The sequence below is a fragment of the Molossus molossus genome, unplaced genomic scaffold, assembly GCF_014108415.1.
Source record: "Molossus molossus isolate mMolMol1 unplaced genomic scaffold, mMolMol1.p scaffold_m16_p_13, whole genome shotgun sequence".
Lineage (NCBI taxonomy): Eukaryota > Metazoa > Chordata > Mammalia > Chiroptera > Molossidae > Molossus > Molossus molossus.
Window position 1 is genome coordinate 48761725 of NW_023425348.1, and position 24820 is coordinate 48786544.

Sequence of the window (24820 nt, forward strand, 5' to 3'; positions counted from 1 at the left end):
AAGAAGATTGAAATCATATCAAGCATCTTCTCAGATCACAACAGCATGCAACTAGAAATAAATTGTAACATGAACATGCAAAGACATTTGAAAACATGGAGTCTAAATAACATGTTATTGAACAGGGAGTGGGTTACCATGGTGATCAAGGAAGAAATCAAAAACTTCCTGGAAACAAATGAAAATGAAGACACAACAACACAAAATCTATGGGATGCAGCAAAAGCCGTTCAGAGAGGGAAGTTCATAGCACTACACACCTACCTCAAAAAACAAGAAAAATCTCTTATATATTATCTAAACTCACAACTTAAAGAACTAGAGAGCAAACAAAAAGAAAACCCAAGAGCAAGTAGAAGTGAGGAAATAGTAAAGATCAGAGCAGAAATAAAAAACGTAGAGACCAAAAAAACAATTAAAGGATCAATGATACAAAGAGCTGGTTTTTCGAAAAGATAAACAAGATTGATGGACCCTTAGCTAGACTCACCAAGAAACAAAGAGAGAGAACCCAAATATACAAAATCAGAAATGAAAGAGGAGAAGTAACAACTGATACAACAGAAATACAAAAGATCGTTAACAACTACTATGAACAATTATATGGCAACAAAATTCGACAATCTAAGTGAAATGGACAAATTTCTAGAAACACATAGTCTCCCAAAACTGGACCAGGAAGAGAGAAAACTTGAACAGACCAATAACAACAGAAGAAATTGAAGATGTAATCAAGACTCTCCCAGCAAACAAAAGCCCAGGCCTGGATGGCTTCACTGGGGAGTTTTACCGAACATTCAAAGAAGAACTAACACTCATACTCCTCAAACTATTTCAAAAAATTCAAGAAGAAGGAAGACTTCCAAACTCATTTTATGAAGCCAGCATAATTCTAATTCCAAAACCAGAAAAAGACACTACAAAGAAAGAAAACTACAGGCCAATATCCCTGATGAACATAGATGCCAAAATCCTGAACAAAATACTAGCAAATTGGATCCAGCAATACATCAAGAAAATTATTCACCTTTACCAAGTGAGATTCATTCTTGGGATGCAAGGCTGGTACAATATTCGCAAATCCATAAATGTGATACACCACATAAATAAAATGAAGAATAAAAACCACATGATCATATCAATAGATGCTGAAAAAGCCTTTGACAAAATCCAGCATCTATTTCTGATAAAAACACTCAGCAATATGGGATAAGAGGGATTATATCTTGACATAATAAAGGCCATGTATGAAATACCTACAGCCAACATCATACTCAATGGGCAAAAACTAAAAGCATTTCCCTTAGAACAGGAACAAGGCAAGGATGCCCACTTTTGCCACTCTTATTTAACATAGTACTGGAAGTCTTAGCCACAGCAATCAGACAGGAAGAAAAAATAAAAGGGATCCAAATTGGAAAGGAGGAAGTGAAACTGTCATTATTCGCAGATGACATGATACTACACATAGAAAACCCCAAAGACTCCATCAAAAGTTTACTAGACTTAATATATGAATTTGGCAAAGTAGCAGGATACAAAATTTATGTCAAGAAATCGATGGCATTCTTATACACCAAGGATGAACTCACAGAAAGATAAACTAAAAAAACGATCCCACTTACCACTGTGGCAAAAAATTTAAGATATCTAGGAATAAACCTAACCAAAGAAATAAAGGACCTATTTGCAGAAAACTACAGGTCATTGAATAAAGAAATAGAGGAAGATATAAAAAAGTGGAAGCACATACCCTGTTCATGGATTGGATGAATTAACATCATTAAAATGTCCATACTGCCCAAAGCAATCTAAAGAGTCAAAGCAATCCCCATCAGAATACCAACAACATACTTCACAGAACTAGAACAAATACTTCAAAAGTTCATATGGAACCAAAAGTGACCTTGAATAGCCACAGCAATCTTGAAAAAGAAGAACAAAGTTGGAGGTATCACATTACCAGATTTCAGGTTATACTACAAAGTCACTGTACCCAAAACAGCCTGGTACTGGCACAAGAACAGGCATATAGACCAGTGGAACAGAACAGAGAACCCAGAAATGGACCTAAGGCAATATGCTAAATTAATATTTGGCAAAGGTGGAAAGAGCATACAGTGGAGTAAAGACAGCCTCTTTAATATATGGTGTTGGGAAAATTGGACAGCTACATGCAAAAAAATGAAACTAGACCATCAACTTACACCCTACACAAGAATAAACTTAAAATGGATAAAAGACTTAAATGTGACTCATGAATCCATAAAAATCCTAGAAGAAAATGTAGGCAACAAAATTTCAGACATCATAGGTAGCAGAATTTTCACTGATACATCCCCTAAGGCAACAGAAACAAAGGAGAAAAAGAACACACGGGACTATATCAAACCTAAAAGCTTCTGCACAGCAAAAGAAACAACCACCTAAATGGAAAGGCAACCCACTCTATGGGAGAGCATCATTGCCAATGATACATCAGATAAGGAATTAATTTCCAATATATATAGAGTGCTCATACAGCTCAACAAAAGGAAGACAAAGAACCCAATTAAAAAATGGGCAGAGGAACTAAATAGACACCTCTCCAAACAGGACATACAAATGGCTAAGAGACATATGAGGAAATCTTCAACATCACTAATCATCAGAGAGATGCAAATTAAAACAACAATGAGGTATCACCTTACACCTGTCAGAATGGCCGCCATCAACAAATCATCAAACAACAAGTGTTGGCGAGGCTGTGGAGGAAAGGGGACTCTCATACTTTGCTGGTGGGAATGCAGACTGGTGCAGCCACTTGGGAAAACAATATGGTTTCACCTCAAAAAATTAAAAATTGAACTGCCATTTGACCCATTGATCCCACTTCTAGGCATATACCTTAAGAAGCCTGAAACACCAATCAGAAAAAATATATATACCGCCATGTTCATAGCAGCACTATTTACAATAGCTAAGATCTGGAAACAGCTCAAATGTTCATCAGTAGACGAATGCATAAAAAAGCTGTGGTACATATACACCATGGAGTACTATGCAGCTATAAGAAACAAAGATCTCTTATCCTTTGAGACAACATGGAGGTACCTGGAGAGTATTATCCTAAGCGAAACAAGCCAAGCAGAGAAAGATAAATATCACATGATCCGACTTATTTGTGGAATATAATGTACATAACAGTCTGAGGAATAGGGTGATTCCTGAGATGTGGAAGTGGGGTACAGACTGAATTCGCAGAAGAGGGGGTGGTGGGGGAGAGATAAATCACAGAACTTATATGCATGTATGCTTGAACAATGGACATGCAAAGCTGGGGACAGGGCGGGGAGGGTGTGGGAGGGGGTTCGGTGGGGTAAAAAGGAGAAACATCTGTAACAAAAATTAATTAATTAAATAAAATAAAAATAAATAAACACCTCTGAAAGATTTCTTGTGTCCGTGAGCATTTGTGAGTGTGTGTGTGTGTGTGTGTGTTAAGAATATTCAATCAGTTTTAACTAAAGTCTGAAATGAGGTTAGTGGTTAATAGGAGAAAGCAGCATTTTCCCAGTTAATATTTCCCTGATCACCACAACCCAGTGTTTAGTATCATCTATTCTTAAGTGCACACATGAAAAGAATTTGACATCTGAGGATAGACAGAAGTCACCATTCATCAAGCGTGAGCAAATGTTTCAGCCTGCTCTGTGAGCCTGGCCCTGCTAGACCTTAAGCAACCCTTCTGCTAGACAACTTTGCAAATGTCATACACTTGCATAGGAATCAGTAGAATTACCAAATTGCAGAGAAGGGTTTACAATAAGCCTAACAATGGAATCCTGCTGTATCGGATATTCTTGTTTCTTTTTGCCCTGAGGCTACATCTTTCCATTTGTGCTAAGGGAGACCCTTTGAACTGAATTTTGATTCAGCCCTGGTGAGGTCTTCAGCAGCTACCCTGCTGAGTTCTCCTCAACGTCGTAGCCTCCCCAGGACTAGAATTCCCCCACCACTCCCAATTCTGTCTGTATGCCTCTGTTACAAAACACACATGCGCACGCACACACACACACACTCACTTTCTTGTATATGTACAAACTAAAAAACAAAAACAATCTTTTCGTCTGACTCCTATGGAAAGTCCCTAGTACCTCTCTCTGCCTCCTACTTGACTGTCACATTATTTTATTTTATTTTTATTGTGCTCGTTATAAGTAGGCACAAGTAATTTCTTTATTGTGATTTGAGCTTTTCTCTGAGCTTTTCCTTTCTAAATAAGTTTCTAAACTCCTAAGTTGTTCCTTAGGAGTTGTGACCAGGGCCACACAGGACACACTTTCTGCTCACTGTCTTCCTGGGAATGGACTGATCCTGGCTGTCAGACAGTGTAAAGCGAAGAGCACAAACTGCGGAATCAAAGAGCTTGGGTTTCTTCATCTCTGTCAATCACAAACTGTGTGACATTGGAAAAATTACAAACCAAAGCAGGCATGCTCCATCTGCCTACACCATGAGTCACCTCAGTGATAGAGCAGAGTTTTCAGAAGATAATAAGAGGATGGGGAAAGCATAGATGACTCTCACTAAGATACTGGGCCCACGTAATTTAGAGTATGGATGGGAGTCAAGGAAAAAATGCTGAGCTATATTTGGACATGCTGAGCCCGAGGTTCCTTTCGGACAACTAAAGGAAAGGCTAGTAAACTTCGGAAAGTACAGATAGACTCAGCTTTGGGAACCATGTAATAAGCCTTAAGAACAAGAACCAAGGGAACGGCCAAACTCTTTGAACGATGAATAAAAAAATTGGTGTAACATATTCTCACGAATCACCGCTCTGTAAGACAGTAGATAAGAGAATAGATGAAATGAAACAGCTTAAAGAAAGAAAGGTCAGTGTATGAAATTACATAAAACATCTTGGGAAGATTGGGAATGAGGAACAGTTCAGGGAACGTTTCTGCACCATACTGGGGATAAGTCAGAGAGATTGCAGAGGATGGTGAGACATGGTCACTGGGAGGGCAGATGAAATTCTGAGATAAGAGGAGAGATAACCTGATACAGCAGCAGAGCCAAGGATTTTGCATCGTAAAGGGAGGAGATCTGCATAGAAGGAGAGGGTAGAGCTTCAGTAGTGGAGGTGGATCTCATTTGAGCAGGATTTTGACAGAAAGATATCTAAGGAAGTGCCCTAGCTGGGAGGAAAGTTAAACATCTCTTCCACAATACTAAGAGACTAGACCTAAAGACAGAGAAATGTGGTCAAAGAGTAGGTAGCTTGCAGAGGCTGTAAGGAAAGTCATGGCTTCCTGGGGGGGAACGAGCCAGGATTCCTTTGGAGTCACTCAAAGTGGAATAGAGGTAGTCATGGTGACAATGGTAATGTTGGTGAGGAGCTCGGTTTCCAAGTGAGCAGGAGAAAAAAAAAATTACTGAAAAAAAAAATACAAGTTCCCCACTTCATGTTCAAATTTGGAAAATACTCTGAGGTTAAGTGCATCAGAAGATAAAGCCCCAAACCAAGACCACTTAACATGATCATTTCCCTCCCCTCAGAAAACATTCTCTGCCTACCTATCCCAAAGTTGATATCACACATAAGATCCAAGCAATCTTTTTAATGTGGAACAGGCTTGGGCAGTGAGGGAGGGGTTGTTCCAGTGTGCACGTGATCTGAATAGGAGGAATTCCCAAAATACGCTACTTCCCCTCCCTTCCCCCTTCCCTTTCTCCACCTCCCTCTTCATGGGGTGGCATTGTGCACATCAGCTGAAGGAAGCTAGGCCTCTGATTCCCCCAGCAGCCTCTCAATGGCAGCATGGAGGTCTCCACCTGTAGCCATCAGGGCCTGCAGGTTGGCATCACGGTTAGCAAAACCCATGGCCTTCAGATGCTCCAGTTCTTGCTGGTATCTGCTTTCCGCTGAGGATAGTGAGGATTGGGTAGACTGCGGGCAGGCGCTGGCCAGAGCACGGAGAAGCTGAAGAACAGCCACAGTGGGTTGCACAGGGTCTGTTCTGTGACCCTGTCCTGCACTCCTAGTTTCAGGGGCTTCTGTTGCCCCATGTGGTCTACCTGAGCCCCATAAACAAGGTCCCAGACCAGGCACCTCCCTGGACAGTATCTGCAGGCCCTTTTCTATCTGTATCAATGCCTGCAGTGCTCGTGGGTTGGTGAGGATGGGAAGCAGTGGTATGTGATGCCGCAGGGGGCTGCCAGTAGCCAGCTGGTGTAGCAAAGCTGGATTTTGCTGAAGGACATGCAAGGCTCTACGTAAGGCACAGGGTGAGGGTCTCAGCTCACTGGTTAGAGTGGCTTTCCCTATGGGCTGCTGACCATCCTGGGAGGAAAGATCTTGGCCTGAATATGAGTCTGGCATACCAGTCCTGCACCCTGAATTGGCTTGGTTTGAGGCCATGCCCTTGGCCTGGGCGACTACTCCTGCACTGACCCCCTGTGTCAATGACCTGATAGGTGCAGAGGCAGCGGTGGTGTCAGTACTGCTGTGAGCATTGGCCTCCCCTCTGCAAAGCTCTGAACCTGGGTTGTGGGTTCTGGAAGCAACCAGTGGGGCCAGAGTGAAGAGCATGAGCTGTTGGATATCAGAGCAGACGGGACGCAGAGCATTGTCACCACCTGGCACTGCTTTCAAGGCCTCTAGCCCTGGCTTGTTTGCCTGAAGGACTGCCTGATGTTGGGCTGGATTCTGCAAGGTTTCTAGAGTCTTAAGAGCAGGCTCAGGTTTCTGTACTGGCCTTGAGGATGCAGGAACATGGCTGGTATTGGCTGGTTTTTCACTTGCCAGGCCTTGAACCAGAGGGTCTTCCAAGAACTGTACCACAGGCTCCGGTGCAGCCATCAGGAGTTGAGCCAGCTGGCCAAAGAAGTCAGCCAGATCAGGTGAGCTCCGGGCGAGCCAGCCCAGCCTGGACACCATCCCAGCACTCTCTGAGGCAGAGGGTTCAGAACGATGGGCGCAGTGGCCTACAGAATCTGGCAGAGTTGTGGGAGTAGACAGAGTTCCTTTCACACGGGTCCTCACCACCAAGTGGACCGTAGTTCCATCAAGGATGCCACGTTGGCTCAGAATGTCTTGATCCCGGAGGATCTTTCCAGTGAAGATGAGCACCAGTCGGTCAGTGTCTAAGTGAAGGCGTTTGGAGATCTGTTTCTTGAAGTGACGGACGCTGCTATTTTCTGCCAGCATAAATTCCTGGCAGTCCTGCGGAGTCTTGACAGACACTCTGATGATACGTGATGGCTCTCTATCGGACACCAAGCAGCTGTCCCCTGCTTCTTTCCTAGTCTGTGCCATATTTCCTCAAGAGCAGATGCAGGGCCACCTAATAACCTGTAGAAACCTGGACGCAGCACTGAGTACACCTAGGGGCAGGGACCGGAGGTGTCCAATGATGTCCTCTCACCCACGTCCTATAAACACCACCTCCCAGTTTACCCCTACAGCCACCTGGCTCCCATAGAGTTGGCAGCTGCCCTTCTCCAGGGCCAGCCTTAGGGGATATGATGTCAGTGATGAGGTCACAGTTGAGACCTGAATGGGGGAAGGGCACCTGCCTTGGGATGGCTTGCTTTATGAGTTGAGTTAAATAGCAATAGATAATATAATTAATATTTCCTTTTGGAAACATGTTTTGTATCAGTCTATTTTACTGTTGAAAACCATACCAATTGAGTTTGATCAATGAGTGTAGCTGAGTAGAAAAGGCAACTACAGAGCCAGCTTACAAAGTGCTGATTCTAGTTTCCTATCCTTCACTAAATTACTATCTACTGACATGGCCTAGTCGAGACCACAAGTTCCCATTTCTATATGATCAGAACAAATATATGTATAATCAGTCCATCCAGCTTCAACTGGGGTCATGTAGGCAGCTGGTGTCTCTGAGCCCCACAAGGCTGAGCAACTCATCTACCTAGTTCTGAGAAAGACAGCATCATGTTCCCTAAGAACGTATAAACAAAGTTGCTCCCAAAAAATAAACTATGATTTCGACTCTCACAGGATCAAAACAGAAACAAGAGAAATTGTGAGAAAGTAATAGTTTGACTTTAGGTCTTTATGACTTAACAATTAGATTTAAAGCATATTTGAAGAGGAAGTTTGTCACTTGGGAGGGGACATATTTTGGCTGTAAAAACAGAAAACAGGGACTCTCTCAGGCACTGCTGTGACCACTCCAGGCAGGTGGGGCCCTAGGGTAAAGTCTCTAATCCCTGCAGCAATTATATATTTTTTTTACTGTAAAGATAAATACATCTGGCTGTTTTCGGGTTTTTCCATTATAAATAGTCAGAGCTGCCATCCCAGGGGAATTGCCTGGTCCTCTTACTCTCAAATTTTTGGAATGTTTGAACTGCACAACCTTTGGCCTGAGCCCCCAAACCATCGCATTCCAAACAACCATCTGCAAAGCTAACAGGAGAGCAGACACCCTGAAGATAGTACTGAAAATAAGACATTCTTTACAATTAGCACCAGAGGGTATAGCTAAAGAACAGTTTAGTTTCATTGCACCTATAGAAATTCCTTCCTTGGCTTATTAACACCAACAGAACTGTCTTCCTTCTATTCATGTATTTATTCCTTTTCCCTGGTCTCCACCTCCTGATGGGAACTATTTTGGGTTTCTGCCTGAATCAGTGCATCCCAGAATTGCAATTCTTTTTTATCTCAAATAAACCCTTGTTGCCTCTCACTTTGGTCTTTTATTTTTAGGTTATTTTTCTTTATGAATATGGAGCAAACACATATTAGAATCCTTGGCTGTCATGATAAGTAAAATAATATATAACAGTGAACCCTTCTTGACTCTCTCTTGGCAAATCTGTGTCTCCCAGACTTGTGTATTAGGGCTAACTTCACAGCCAAGATGTAATGTCAGAACAGAATCTCAGATTTGCCTTTCCCTCCAGCCTCCTCTCTTCAAATAAGATTGTCATTCAACCAGTTGTTTAGGTTCAAAACACAGGAGTCATTCTTGATTCTGAAACGGAACAACAAATGGGTCCGGGCTGCCTGTCACTGCTTGAGCTAATTAAGCAGAGACAAAGTTGAATTGTATATGAGCATTTATTCCAATATTGCTGGCAGTATGGGAGAGCAGTGAGTCATCCTGTAAAATCTGCTCTGCCCACCCTCACTTGCCAGCTGCTTTTCAAGGGTAGAGAAACAATGACTATGTGAGAAAGGGCAAAAAGGAGAACAAAAAAAATGGTTATAGGCAAGAGGGGAAGAATGTGGGCTGGGAGCTGTCACCAATGAGTCAGTCACAGGTCCAGGGTCCAGCATTCTGATAGATAATCAAGTTGCTAATCTTTCCATGAGGTCAGGTAGTCTCCTTTGTCCTCAGATTAGGAGAATGGACAGCATTCCTGAGGTAAACTCCTGAGGCACACACCTCCCAGCCAGGTCAAAGGGGGCTTTTCTTTAATCAGAACAAAGCAACCACGATTAACATTGCAAAGGATGATTAGCATTTTTTATAACTATGGCTAGTATGCCACTAGGATTAGTTCTTTATTCTGTTATTCTCTCCCACCCCTTTCAATTCCCCTCTTTCCACATCTAATTTATCAGCCAGCATTATGAGCACTTTCTTCCAGGGATCCTCCCTGCTCTCCCTCTCAAGGCATCAGCCTCTGCAAATGCTTAGCTAGTGGAAGAAAACAGGTCTCTGAAGAGTCGATCGGCTCCATGTCTGGCTGGGTAAGTCAAACCGGTGTGCACGCCGGGAGTCCTCTGTCACTGCTGTCTGGGCTTTTTAGCTATCTAAATGCATCCTGAATCTGATCACTTTAATCCTTTCGGTACTGCAATCGCCTGCTAGCTAGCTGCTGTGCTTGCTTCCTTTCTTGGCCCCTTAGACTCACTACTTCCTGCAGTTTTGTGTTGGGCTCAACCTATCAAAACAAACTGTGTGGCTGGATGGGCCCTGTAGTTCTCATGATTATAAGATGCCCTCAGCAACAGCCATCAGGAAACTTTGAAAGAGACAGACTTATTATTTACAAGTCCTGGAAGTTAAACGTGGCACATTTGGGGCCACATAACAAGGTTGGGGCAAGTGAGAGAGAGATTTTATGGGTTTACTCTTTATCAGTGGGTTTAAAACATAAAAGCTTGAACTTAATCCACAGCAAGAGAAAAATTAAGCTGTCAAGTGGTCATGTAATAGAAATCAACCATAAGCTCTAAAATAAAGGATATCAGAGTGCAGGGGTTCTTTTCTAGTCTTGTGGCTGGATATGTGTTTATTAGTGATAGCCATCTTGGAAGTGTATGTGTCTTTGAAGTGGATGCCTGGGGAATGAAAACTTAATTCAGGCATTTGCTTTACAAATAAAGAAAGAGCACTGTCAAGGCTTAACTCTACAAGCAGTGAATATGATCTTTTAAAAATATAGTTTATTTAACCTCACCTCTTTACCCAAGACCATCATAGGTTTTTCTATTATACTTTAATTAAATCTAAATGCCTTACCAAGAATAAAATGCCCTAATAATCCGGCCCAAGCCAGTCTCCCTGAACCACCTCCTGAGTATCTGCTCCAGTCGCAGCAGGCAGACTCCTTGTGTCCCTGGAACACCCCAAGTCAGTAGAGTCTGCTTTTTAATTGATGTTCCTTTTGCCTGGGAACTCTTGCTCTTGACCTTCACTTGGATAATTCCCTTTATTCATCACATCTCTGCTTAAATGGTGTTCTTCCTGACTACCACCCAGAAACAGTCCACCTGTGGATCTGTCTCCTTACCCTCCTCACTTTCTTCTTAGCCTCTCCCTTTGCTTGAAATTACGTTGATCACTTGGTGCATGTACCCTCTGCACCAAGCCTGTGAAGGTAGGGCTTTGTGTCTGGAACACCTCCCCTCTCCAGCACCTAGCTCAGACCTGGCATAGAGAGGGTGTTCAATTAACATTAGCTGAATAAATAAATACTCAATTCTCTCTTCCCTTAACCTAACACATCCAAATTTATCAGAAAGTTTTATAACTTTCTGTCTCCAAAACATATTTTCAGTTGTCCACTTTTTGTGGAATGTGTCCTTGTGAAAAAACACCAATCTAAGGGCAATACCATCTTTGCTAGAATGACTGCAGAGGTCCTCCAACTGAACTTGGCTCTCACCTTTATTACCCTCTCATTCATGGTCCACATAAATTAAGGATAAAATCCACACTTTGTATCTGGGCAATAAAGACCTGTGCGATCTTGCACTCACCTGTCTTTCCCACCTCACCTTGACACACTCTCCCTCTCATTCCTTATGCTCTAGAAACTGAGGGGAGGCACAGTTTTTCAGTCCAAATAAGTTTTTTAGGATATTGATTATTTCAAGTTGGTTAATTTTAAAAAAACAAAAGTCTCAGTGAAAGGGTTAGTAATGTTTTAAAGGGTAAAGGTAAAAGCTTGCAAAAGGAGGAAACTGTGAAAAATGCATTGCTTGCCTGACCTTTGCTCAGCTTTCTGCTGAATAAGGATTATCGCATTATCCGCAAAACAATGAATCACCCAGCAGATGCAGGATGTGATACCAGAGTAGTCCAACTGCAAAGTATGTCACCAGGCAGAGTACATCAGCAGGAACTGTCAGAAGCTAGAAGTAGAGTATATAACTACACCCCAGCTGTTATTTGAGGCTGACCCCTTTCGGGCTCAACCCTCCTACACCCAGGCGCATTCAATAAAATCATTTTGCTCTACATTGGCCTTGCATTGTGGATGTGATTTCCTGCTGACTCACACCTTTTACTCAGAAAGAACCTTTAACTGCCTAAAGGAATTCAGATAGAAAACCTGCTTAAAGAAAGGAAGCCATCACCTTAACATATGAACTATGTGAGGCACACAGAGAGGAAGCGCACAAAGTTGGTTGGGCTCCAGGTTCCAGTGTTTGTGTGGCTCAGCAAGACTTTATTGACTAATTTGTTGTTTCTCATCTGCTTGTGAGTTGCCTGCTTTCCCTTAGAAATCCCAGACTTCATTCTCCTTCTCCTTAGTTCAGAATTGCACATAAACCTCAACTGTCCAATGTATCTTCAGGCCCTATATTCTCAGGAAACCCCATATGTACATAAGTGATAAATTTGGTCATTTTCTCCTGTTAATCTGTCTCATGTTAATTTATTAGTCCAGCCAGAAGAATTTAGAAGGGTAGAAAGAACATCATTTTTTCCGTTTGCAACACACCGGCCTTCTTTCCTTTTTCTCTTTTTCTTCCTATATGTCAAACTCTATCCAAATTCAAGGTCCTTTTTTACACTTTCCCATCTGCTTGAAACATTCTTCTCCCTGTCTTCCTCTTACCCTTCAAGTTTTGGCATAAATACTTTCTCCAGAGAGGTACACTCTGACTACCCCTCCAACAACATATCCCTCCTCCCCTAATATATACTAGAAATATATCTTACTTATTTTCTTCATGAAATCTATTATAATTATAATTTGTTTTATGTAATAGAAAATAATATAGAATAGAGATTAAATATGGCCTTTAGAAACACTGGTTCAAATGCAAGCTCTAGCTCCATCATTTACTAGCTGAGTAACCTTAGATCAGACACTTAACATTCCTATTCCTTAATTTAATCATCTGTAAAATGGGTTTAATAAGAGTATCTACTTTATAGGGTTCTTTTAAGAACTAAGTAAGTTAATACTTACTTAGCATAACACTTACTTTATGTATAAGCTTAAAGAACAGTGTCTAGTTTTTGGTAATTGCTCTGTGTTAACTATTACTTCAATTTCTTGTTTGTTTGTTTGTTTGAGGTGTGTTATTGCTACTATATTAGAAGGTTCTTAGAGCAGAAACCATATCTATCTTGTTCACCATTGTATTCCTAGCACTGAGCACAGTTTCTGACATATGATAAGTATTCAGGAAATATTTATCAAACTAATGATCTGCAAAAGGCTACTTTAATAAGTTAGAAAAAAGTTTTATGCTATATTATCAAGTTAAAAGGTAGGCTATGAAACACTATGTATAGTGTAATCACAGTTTTGTAAAATACATGAAAGGACATCATCATGGTATTAGCAGTGCTATCTGGGCAGCGGAATTAGTGCTTGTTTTTCTATTCTTATTTTAGCAATGGTATATAAACATTTTTTAGATATTAAATCTTTCAAACTGAGAAAAAAAGTCAAATTATGTTTTTAGAAAAAAAGAGGTTTAATTATTAGCACAGTGGAGGCTTTATGACTATTTATCAAGGAAACATTTGCTTGCCGTATAAGAATCAATGAAAAATGTCCCTGAAATAAGAATTCAAAATGTAGCTGGTGGCAGCGCAATTCCATCACATCCATATCCATTCTGAAAACATAATGAAAAATGTTTACTCCAAATAACCAAAAAAAAAAAAAAAAAGTAACATTTAAATAAAGCTAAATGTGTAGAACTTATATGAAGAAACTACCGTTCTTTATAAACAAATAAAACTTAAATAGAAACATTTCCTGTTCTAAAAGAAAATACTGTCTCTGATACATTTCATAATGTTTCTCTAATTTATAAATATAAAGGAAAGCCAGCTAAAAAGTCATTTGTCCTTTTCTGAAATTTGGCATCTACTGTAAAGTATATTCAGAAAAATTGACACATTTAGACAATGGGATTTTGCAAAAGAATAATGAGTCAAGCATTGAACTTCTATTAAATATTTCAAATTTTAAATAATTGAAGAAGTTAGATACAGAGAACAGACTGACGGTTGCCAGAGGGGAGGGATTGAGGACTGGGTAAAAAAGAGGAAGGGATTAAAAACTGCAAATTGGTAGTCACAAAATAATAGTCCAAAAGAGGTAAAGTATAGCATAGTGAATATAGTCAATAATATTGTAATAACGATGTACAGTGCCTGATGGGTATTTGAAATATCAGGGGACCATTTTGTAAAGTAGATGATTATCTAACCACTACTCTATACACCTGCAACTAATATAAAATAATGTTGAATGTAAAGAAAAAATCAGCTTAATTTATTAATTAAATAATCGAAGAAGTATGGTACTAGTAGATTTTTTCAAAATAGATACACATATCCTCATATGAGGAACACGGTAAAGAAGTATTTTAGTTCCGTGTAGATAATTGCAAGAGTCAAGGATACAACAATTTTAATTAAATACGACAGACTCTGCCCCTTTCCCATTGTTTGAAAAGGATTAAAGCAGTAACTTCAGTCAGTGCAGTGTTTCACATTGTGGGCTCTGAAAATAGATCATCTAATTTCAAATCCTGGTTCTACTACGCAGAGTTGTATAACTTGAAAACAAAGGGTTTCCCCTCTTCCTATGCCTCCATTGTCCGCATCTGAAAAATAGCGATAATGATGTGACCTGCATGAAAGAATGATTGTGTGGCTTCAGATGTAAAAGCTTGGGACAGGACAGAGCATATGGGGAAGCCTCAAAAAGTGTGAACTATTATTACAATTAAATGTACTTAGTGCAACCCTAAACTATCTAGAAAAATGTGGGCATGTATTTATGACAGATATTAGGAAAACATCTAAAAAAAATAAAGAACATAGATGTCAAAAAGTACTTTCTGTTGTTTGTAACGTACCTTTCTCTTAAAACGCTGTCCATCTACTTGTCTGGCTATGTGTGATACAAATCAGCAGACTTCACTGTTCGTTTTTTGTTTGTTTGTTTGTTTGTTTGTTCTTTGCTTTCCAGCAAAGTTTTTGGTTTGAAGAAAAGGTACATTTTGTGAGGATCCAGGCACCAGACCAAGCATGACCAGAACTCTGACCCTGCTTCTTGTCTCCACCCACACCACCCCCTAGTGTGGGGTCCTTCCAAGGCCCAGAGGTTTGACTTGGAGCACTGCTGACAGAGTGTGAGAATCAGAACCGGGTCTGCACATGGGACATCTCCGGAGGTCTGCCTTTTCAGTAACATCAGCCCACAGGAATCTCTCTTCCCCAAACCCCAACAGTCTTTATTTCCCTAAACACAATCTGCGATATCCTTTCTCTGATTCAGATCTACCTCGTCTCCTCGAACACTTTCTCATTCGGCACTCATTTCCTCAGTTCCCATTCATCGTTGTCTCCATCAGTCATTTACAATGCTTTCCACTCACCAGGCCCTTTGTTTGCTGCTGGTGCAGAACAGTGACTGTGCTTTCCACTCACCAGGCTCTTTGTTCGCTGCTGGTGCAGAACAGTGACTGGGCCTCCCCCAGGAGCCTCCTTCCCCAGGAAGTTCACCTCCTTCGCCATGGAGAGGGGCATGGGGCTGAGGAGCTCGAGTCATTGATGAAGCTACAGCAAGGATTCTCAATATCCCATCAATGGTACAGGGCTCTTGAGAGGACATGGCCAGAAAGAGCCTGTTAAATGAACACTCTTTTCCCTCCTCGGGACTTTTAGACACAAATTCCCACCTGCTGTCTGCCCTGGTAAGCTGGCTTTTCTTCATGTGCGTCCTTGTGCCTCCCTTTCCCGTATGAAGACAGCAGCATTTCTTTCCCCATTTTTTTTTTTTTTTTTTCCATTCCTGCCTGGCCTTCCCAGGATGGAAATGAGAGACTGTGTATGTACACCTTCCCCTGTCAGTAGCAGCCCAGAGCACTTGCCTTGTTACTTTCAGGAAACAAAGAAGCAAGACTTTTATCTTTTTTCCCCTGGCACCTTGATGAACTACAGTTTCATCGATCTGGACAAGAACTCCCCCGCAGAAGGGGAATGAAGTGGGCGATAAAAGGGGTTTTGAAGTTTGGTGCTCCACCTAGAGATCGAACCCTAAAACAGTGGGCAAAAGTTGTCCCCGAAAGCTCTTCTTATCTCTAAGCCACCTGCAGGCAGGTAGCTAAAAAGTAAAGAGAGTCTGGTACAAGTATCCTGGGTACCAGACAGAGGTTCAGTTTCTTCAAGTCCCTGAAAAGGACCTCCAACACTGAGTCTCTGCCGTGTAAACACACACTACGGCCCCTTGTCCCTTAGCAATGTCCTCTACCAAAGACACGTTTCTTTCCTTGACAGGAATATTGCATACTTTTTAAAAGGTGTATACTTCTTTTCAGTGGTACAACCTAATAGTGTTGTGTGTGTGTGCTTATACACGTGGACATAGAGTGTGCCTGCATGAAGATGTCTTTACTTGTGAATATGCACTGCAGGTTGCTGCATTTCTCCACACTGCTTACCGGTGCGGTCCATGGGCACGTTCCTGTGCATGGGGACTGGCAGGTATGGTTCACTAGCTTGATTTATGAACTGTATCATTTTCGCCCTAGCAGTGCATGGGCAACAGGAAGCATCCCTGGGTGTAAACTAAAATTTAGTCCAAGATTCTGAGGGCCTTTCCCATGTGTGAAATACATCCAACCTCAGTGCCTTTTTACATAATGGCCTTTCTGCTGGAATACTCTTCCCTCCCCTCTCAAATCTTTACCTACTTTGTTCTTACTTTTCAGACAGTAGCTCAGAGTGCACACTCACAGCAGCCTCCCCACACCTGATCAAACATGTTTTGCTATTTCACACTCCCCTTCTTTTTCTACCTAGCATTGATCACAGTTTGTAATTACCAATGAGCACTCTTCAGATACAATTTGAACAGTTCCTGCTACCAGATGATAAACTCATGAGGGCAGGATCATCTCTCACATCGAATACCTAATAGTGAATGCTGAGCCCAGGGTAGGTACTGAGTTTCAGAGCTAGGAGTTACAAGAAAGACAAAAATCCAGGGTACACAGAGCCTGGGACCATGACAGCAACTCTCTGAATCTGGTTGCTGAGGCCAATAACTTTGTAAACCTGGTGAGATGAGGGGCCTTAGAACTCAGTGCAAATCCTGCTCCATCTCTACCTACTCAGGGATCAGCATTGAATCACCAAAATGAGAGCCACCGGTAAGATAGTCTTCAGCGGCAATAAAAATAAAAAACTGTGCCCACCTTCACACTTCAGTTCGGCTGGTGATAGAAGCACCAAAGAATGGAATACATGGTGGCAGCTTCCACAGGACACAAAATGAGTGGGACCTCTGGAAGGGAACCATGAATGCTGCCTCAGTTCGCCCTGCTCCGTTCTGCATGCCTCTGAATCTTCTAACATCAAACATTGAGTTTCCCCTCAAGCCCTCCCATCCCATGCAGATATAGATCTTATCATCCCCTCTCCTCCCATATGTTCCCCTTTTCTCAGCGCCCACAAAAAACCAGACTCAGGCCTCAGCTGGAGATTCGATGTAATTGCATCTCGAGACAAGCATGTGCGGAGCTCAGCCTGGGGCCCCACGGCGGCACAGTGGAGGAGTGGGTGGGTCACTCACAGCACTCTCACCTTGTTTCTGGCCCTCATTTTTCCTCACTGACTCTGGAATTATATTGTCTCCGCAGTAAAGGGCATAATAGTAAATTCAGTTAGTAGTGCGGCTGCATTCAAGGATGAGGGAGCTGGGCAGTGGGGTATGGGGGAAAGGGCACAGAGGAAAAGATATGGTCTGAACAACTTGGGCTCCTAGGATTGTCTCAGCTTCTCCACTGCAGCATCCACATCACCTCCCGTGGCGATGAGGGCCTGGAGGTTGGCTTCGGGATTCAGAAAACCCATGGCCCGCAGTTGTTCCAGCTGCACCCGGAAAGGAGTCTCGGGCTGCAGCTGCTGGGAATTGGCACTAGCTAGGGCTTGCAGTATCTGGAGGAAGGGAGCAGAATGGAGGCCCAGACCCACAGAACCCTGTGGTGAGGGAACTTCAGGAGCTGGGGCTGAGGGAGGAGCTTCAGGCATAAGGCTTCCCTCTCTAGGCTCTGCACCTCCTGCCATATTTCCCAGCCCTGCTAGGCAAGGCATGAACCAGAGGAGGAGGTGAGGTGCTTCAGTCGCCAGGACCTGCAGACCCTGCTCAATCTGCAGCAGGGCACGCATGGCACGAGGGTTTGCCATGGCCGCCTGAAGGTGCAGCAGCAGGGGCAGCTGCCGGCGCATCTCATCCTGAAACTGTGGGGCCTGATTTGTGCTGGCTGGCAGCAGAGATCTTGGATATGCTGGTGGCGGCAGCCAGCCATGCTCAGGGGTGTCAGGGGTAGCCACCATTGGGGATGATGGTGAAGGAACAAATGGGGCCCTGTTGGCAGCGATGCCCAGCCCGGAGATAAGATCAGGCATGCTGGTGCTGTGATCAGTAGAGCCATTCCCTGAATGATCTTGGCTTTTGTTCTGTCTAGGACTACTCTCTGTGGGGTATCTTGAGAATGCTGGGCAAGAAGACTTGCCTTTGATTGCTACTGACTCCTTAGGGAGTGCCTGGCCTGACTCAGGTTTCTGGGATGAGGGTGAAGTTGAGGGAACTCGGTTTCCTGGTGGCGGTGCTTCTTGGCGTGGACTGAGGGTGGATGCAGTCTCCTGCAGGTACGTTCCCAGGGACTGGGGGGTCTCATGTAATTGTTGGAGATAGTCATAGAGCCCTATACTACCCAGAATGCTGGGAACCCTATTTCTAATTTCAGAAATGTCCTGGTCCCCGGGCCACCTGCCCCGTCTGCCACCTGAGCCTCCATAGGTGGAAGCCCAGGGGTTGGGAAGGGGATCACAGTTCTCCATCCTTGATGGTTGGTTGCTGTTAGTGGTAGCATTAGCAGTAGTGGTAGCGGCAAAGGGATTGCCACCAAACTGCTCCTGTACCGCATTAAGCATTGGGTCCATGATATCTGTGTACATGGTCCGAAGCACATTATAGCCACCGGGGATGCTCTCCAGGTTACTGAGTGCCCGGTCCTGGCTACGCATCATCTCTTGCATCATGGCAGGGTTGCGTAGAAACTCCGTTGTCTGCCGCATGATTTCAGGGTTGTTGAGAATATGCCCAATCTCGGGGTTCTGCTGCATCAGTTGCTGCATGTGGGGGTTGTCTAGAACCAGCTGGCGCACCAGGCCTGTGTTGGACAACAGACCCTGGACGAAAGGCTCATCAATGATCTGAGCCACAAACTCAGGCATAGATACATGCTGCCACATCAGTGAGCTTGGCTGGTCGGGGAAACTACCAGAGGTCAGGCCCAGCCCACTGAGGCCTGTGAGGACACCTAAGCTAAAGGTGGATGGCCCATCTGTTGGGTAAATGGAGCTTGGCTGAGGAAGCGGTCCAGGGGCTGGGGTAGGGACTGAAGCAGCTGGGGATTCAGTGCCCATGGGACGGCGCTGCATCTTGATGACCAGGTGGACAGTGAGGCCATCTCTCACTCCACACTGTTCCAGTGAGTCAGGGTCCTTGAGGATTTTGCCAGCAAAGATTAGGACCAGCTGATCAGGGTGAGCCTTGAAGCGCTGAGATATCTTTTTCTTCAGCTGCTGGATGGTGCATGTGTCAGTAACTGAGAAATCCTCCTTGTCCTTGGGCGTCTTCACTGTCACTTTGATGAGGTGGGGACCCTGGACTTGTGCTGGACTGCCCTGTGGCAGGGCCTCTCCGCTCTTGGCCATGGTGGGCAGCAGAGGCCCAGGTCTGTGGGGACACAGCTGGGGTGGGAATGGGAGACGGAGATCATCTTTTTGGGCAGTGGTGAAAGGAGGAAAGGTGAGCAGAAAGAGGGCCTGGGACGTCGAGGTGGGAACACCAGAGGGGCCACATAGAAGGGGCAGCGAGGTCCCTGGGACAGGATGTTTTGAGAGGATGATGGGTTTGAGAAATGTTGGGGTCAGAGAAGGAACACTTGAGGCCCTGGGAAAGAGAGGGTGAATAAACGGGCAATGGCAGGAAGAAGGACCCAGATTGGGGAATACATACCAATCAGCTGTGACCCCGTTTTTCCTCTTATACAGGGCTCCAAACCATCCTCATCTTGCTAAACAGCCACCCCTGAAGCCTTCTGGGCTGGAACCCACTCCCTCAGGTCATCTCTGTGACCTCAGCACTGACATCACAGCCCAATACAATAGAGTCCTGAGATTTCTCCAAGGTACTCTGGATCCCTGGGAACTCTGTCTCCCCCAAACTTTCACCGTTCCACTTCCTTGATCTCAGTTGCCTGTTTTATAGTGAAGGGCCTTGGCTGACCCTCCTTCTGAGTCCAAGAGTCCTGTCCTCAAGTCGTGGTATACAGTCTGTGGACACTCACTTAGAGTGAACAACTAAGAAAGACTCCCTAATCTCTTGTGTCCCCATTAAGACTCAAATTCAGCTACTCCCCAGTTAACCCTCTTGTTCATGGCATCTTACACTTTAGTCTTTTCTCTGATTCAACATTAGCCATAAGTAATTTATATTTTTTCAAAGTATTGACTTTTGTCTGTAGCAATCAGGCTGATAAATTAAATCACTTTATTCCTTTGCTCAAAATCCAGTAGTGATTTTCATAGTAAGATCCAAAGTCCTCACCACACCTACAGATCTCTTCATGATTTCTCTGATGTCCTCTTCCCCACCCCCTATTTTCTTATTCACTCCAGCTACATCATCTTGTTATTCAAGCACAAGGTATTCAAAATACCTGATGGCTTTTACATTTAGTATATGGTCTTTTCTGCCTGGAATATATTTCTCCCAGGAAATTGCATGGTTAAGTCTCAAATTTTTCTGACTTCTGCTCAACTATCACCTTTTCAGAGAGGCTTGTCCTGGTTATTCCCTACTTAGAACAGCTTCATGCTCTTTATAGTATGTATCAACACCTAACATGTCTATAAATTGAAGTCTGTATCCCCCAAAAGAAAATAAACTTTATAAGCAATGAATCTTTGTTTTGTCATGGCTATTTCTTCAATGCTTAAAGCAATAGTTGACTAATTAAGGTATGGCAAGAGCATATTAAATTGTTTAATAATTGAGTGGTTGAACTACAATGGTTTCCTTACCAGTTGGCTGAGATACTCTTGATGAGACAGGAAAAGAAGGAGATAGAACCTTGGCTAACCATAGAAAATGCAAGTTACAAAGGTTAGATATGCTAAAGATGATGCTGGAAAATGCCATGTCCCACAGAGGCCTGGGCTCTTTGTAGGTGGAATGTGAGTGAAAGTATCAGCAGATGAATCTCTCTGTGCTAAAGAGAGAATGAAAACAGTCCAGCAAAGCCCTGTGATTATAAAAATGTCAGTTAGTAGGAGGATAAATACTCAATAAAACTTGGCTGAAATGTAGACTTTTCCTACTCTGGCCTACCAGGTCTTTCTTCTTCCATAGCGTTGGGTATGTGAGCATGATGTGATATCTGTGCAAGCAGTTCTTTGTATGCAACTATGGAGCTCCATATTAATATAGATGTGTGTTTATGTATGTAGGTAGGTGAGACTGAGCTATCACATGCAAATAGTTGTTTTTTTGTGTGTGTGTGTGAAAGGAACAAAACCAACATCAGATGGGGGCAAGTGGATGTAGCCATTTTATTGACAGATATTCGAGCTGTGGCCAATGGTCAATAATTTGGTAAAAGAAAGTATTGGCTGCTTTCTCCTACTCCAGGACTTCTCCAGCTAGCAGATGAGGTGATCAAATGGTCAGCAGGAGGTAACAAGGAAATAGGTAGAGATGGTGATTAGAGTCCCTGGGATCTCTTGAGCTTGCGAATAGCTGCGCTGGTGTCCCCGTCAGTGGCAATGAGCGCCTGCAAATTGGCGTGGTGGTTCTTAAATCCCATGGCCTGAAGAGATTCCATTTGCTTGCTGAAACGAATCTCGGGGGCTTGTAGAAAGCTGGAAGGATCTTCAGCCAGGAACTGTTCCCTCTGCATGACTGCTCCAGATTTGTGGCAGCATTCAGGCCCTTTGGCCTCAGCCATATCTGGCACATCCCAGTCCCAGGGCACTGTGTCAGGGTAGCTGCAGCTGGGGGCAGGAAGAGAGCCAAAGCCCCAGAGGTAAGGTGCAATCCAGGACAGAAGAACAGGAGCCTCGGTGGCCAGCAGCTGCAGACCATGCTCAATTTGCAATATTGCTTGAGATGCCTTAGGGTTGGCTAGAGCTATAAGCATGTCAGAAAGCTGCGTCTGCTGCAGGAGGGTGAGCAGCTGCTGCCTCCACTGTTCACTCATCTGGGACATATTCACGAACAACATCATCTGGACTGCCAGGTAGGGATTGTTCAAAAGCAATTGCATCATGCTTCCTATGATCTGAGAACTGGTCTGCTCTTCCGATAGTTGGAAATCACCCTCTAATCTTTGGTCAGAGCTATCTTGGGAGATGGTTTCTTCTTTGCACTCTGCCTTAAGTAGCTGTGTGATCTCTATGTGAGATAAGGCTGGTACCCCAGCTGGCTGCTGAATGTCACAAGTATGACTCTGGCCCTTGGTGGACTTAGTGGCATTAGTAGCCCTAGAAGTATGGTTCCCCTTGTTGGGAGTAGCATTGGCTGAGATGATTGAAGGTAAACCACAAGGACTGGTATAGATATCTTGGATTATAGGAAATTGTGGGATCTGGTCACGCATTTCCTGGGTTGATGGTGGAGAATGGGGTGAGGACTGGACATGTTCTTGCACTTGTCCTTCCAGGAGAGCTGTGAAAGGGTTGCCCCCAAAGGGATCTTGTGAGCTATTGAGGATTTGGTCATTGGCATCTGTATATATGTGACCCAGAGCATTGTCCCCACCTGGGATTGTGTCTGTACCCAGCTGTGACAGTAGATTCAGTTGATGCTCAAGATTCTGTGCAGGTTGCTGGATCTTCATGAGCTCTTGAATCAAGGCAAGGTTCCTGGCCAGCTCCAGCGTCTGCCATAGGCTCTCAGAATTGTCAAGGATGTGTAAGACTTCTGGGTTCTGCTGCAGCAATTGTTGGATTTCTGGGTGTTCTAAGATGAACTGTTTCATGAGGTCCATGGTGAACGGAAGACACTGGGCACTAGGATCCTCCAGTGTCTGTGCTATGTGCTCAGGACCACTCACTTCTGGGTCCTGGGTATACGCATGGGGTATATCAGGCTCCATAAAGAGGGCTGCTTCCACTGGGTTGAGATTCATACGAGCAGGCTTGTATACCACACTGCTTTTTTCTTTGGTGTTTCTGTCCTTGTGGCAGGGCTCATTGGTCTGCAGTTTCTGGGAAGAATGGGCCAGGGATCTGGAGCCCTGTTTAGACATGATGACCAAGTGAATGGTGTGGCCATCCAGGATGCCCCTCTGGCTCAGTGTATCATGGTCTTTGAGAAGACGGCCCATGAAGACCAGCACTAGTTGGTCCATTCGGCATTTAAAGTGAGCTGATAGCTTCTCTTTGAACTGCCTTACCGAGGTATTGTTAGCTATTATAAAGTCTTCCTGCTTGCCTGGTGTCTTCAATGTCACTTGAATGATACTCGAAGAGATGTTCTTGTTGGCAAGCAGACCTGAAGAACGCCCAGTCTGGGCCATCTTGGATGATCGAGAGATGGCATGTGGCATGGACCTTAGTGGGAAGGCAGATGGAGAGCAGGCGGAAGCAGGGCGGGAGGGCTGAGAGGAGATTGCTGATCTCTGTCTCAGATGTTATATTCTCAGACCACAGGCTAGTTTTCTTGTTATCCTAAAAGGGATGAGTAACCAGGCTGGGGCCAGGTATTTTGCGATGTTCTGTCCCCACCCCAGTTCTCCAGATGTGGCCCAGCTGACATCTGTTGTGGCTACTGATTCATACTTGGTGCAAGGTAGGCTAAACAGTGATGACTCCTCCCTGGGCTGCCCCTCCCCTAGCCCCACCCACCAAGAGCATAACTTCTTTACAAAAGAGATATTGTGATGTTAACTCTGGCCTCACAGTCTCTTCCAGGACTAAATGGGAAAGGACATATTTAGGGAGTCCAGGTCTACATAATAAAATAAAATAAGACAATTATCCAAAAAATTGGGAACAGTTTCTCAGGATGGAACTATTAAAAAAATAAATAAAAGACCAGATTAGTTATGTGGGATATGTGGTACTATGTATGGGTTTCTTATAGAAATACTAGGTTTGTAGTATGAAAAGATGAGTCTATTGAAGCCATAGATAAAACTACATACCTCTGGGTAGGAATGGAATCTCTCCCATAAGAAGAAGCTTATTGCTTTTGTTAGTGATCTGGAAAGAGTTGGGGCTTAGAAAGGAAAATGAAGCAAGAAAAAGTTCTTAAGTGAAAAAGGAGGTCATGCTTTTCTCTGCATCTAAATTTTGGGATTCAAGGCTTAATTGAGAATGTTCTCAGGGGGTTAGGGAGCTGCAGGGCAGGTGGAGATTTTCTCTATTCTAGATGCAGGAGCAGGGTTAACCAGGGAGGTCCCTCTAGGGGCATTCCAAACTAAAGGTTAGTGAACTGTTCCTTGCAAAATATGTTTAATTCACTTATCAATCGGTCTTTTCTGGATGTTATTTTGCAGCACTTTTAGAATATTTTTTTTTTCAATATCCTAGCCTAGTTTTAAACGCTTACCTCTGTGCAGAAGCATTGTGGGGAAGGGATGTTTGTACACCAAGAGGTGAGCGTGGAAGCAGTTAACAGTGAAATTCCTAACAAGACAGGTTTAGGCAACAAGAAGCCATATTCTCAGTTCCATAAAAGGTACTGAAGATGGTAATTGATTTTTATTTGAATAGCAGATGAATTTTCTGTTAGTGGATAGGTTAAGATGCATATTGTGTTGTCTATGTTGATATTTGGTGTGGATGAAAATAGTGTGTATGTAAGAATGAGAATGCATATGTCTAATTGGATAAATGTTTCTGAATGCACATGTGTGAAAGTATAAGCAAGTGGCAGTGTGTATGAACTATTCTTTTGTCTGTGAAGACCTCAGAGTCTGAAACTTTGAACATTCCATTCACCTGCCTAGTGGGTAGGTGCACCATGCAGCTAGGTGTCAAGTGGAGAGTCCGAGCCCCTATGTTCTCAGTGTGTT

General features: G+C 43.5%; 3 protein-coding genes across 3 annotated transcripts; all 3 read right to left on the bottom strand.

Moving 5' to 3' along the window:
• Positions 1 to 5767: 5767 nt before the first annotated feature.
• On the bottom strand, positions 5768 to 7303 carry LOC118627579 (ubiquilin-1-like). The gene has a single exon (XM_036257859.1). It carries the CDS (start codon positions 7301 to 7303, stop codon positions 5768 to 5770), a length of 1536 nt encoding a protein of 511 aa, XP_036113752.1.
• A 10189-nt stretch (positions 7304 to 17492) lies between these two features.
• LOC118628855 (ubiquilin-3-like) lies at positions 17493 to 19454 on the bottom strand. The gene has a single exon (XM_036259837.1). The coding sequence runs from the start codon at positions 19452 to 19454 to the stop codon at positions 17493 to 17495; it is 1962 nt and encodes a 653-aa protein (XP_036115730.1).
• A 2051-nt stretch (positions 19455 to 21505) lies between these two features.
• On the bottom strand, positions 21506 to 23350 carry UBQLNL (ubiquilin like). Its single transcript, XM_036257864.1, has one exon. It carries the CDS (start codon positions 23348 to 23350, stop codon positions 21506 to 21508), a length of 1845 nt encoding a protein of 614 aa, XP_036113757.1.
• Between the last annotated feature and the right edge of the window lie 1470 nt (positions 23351 to 24820).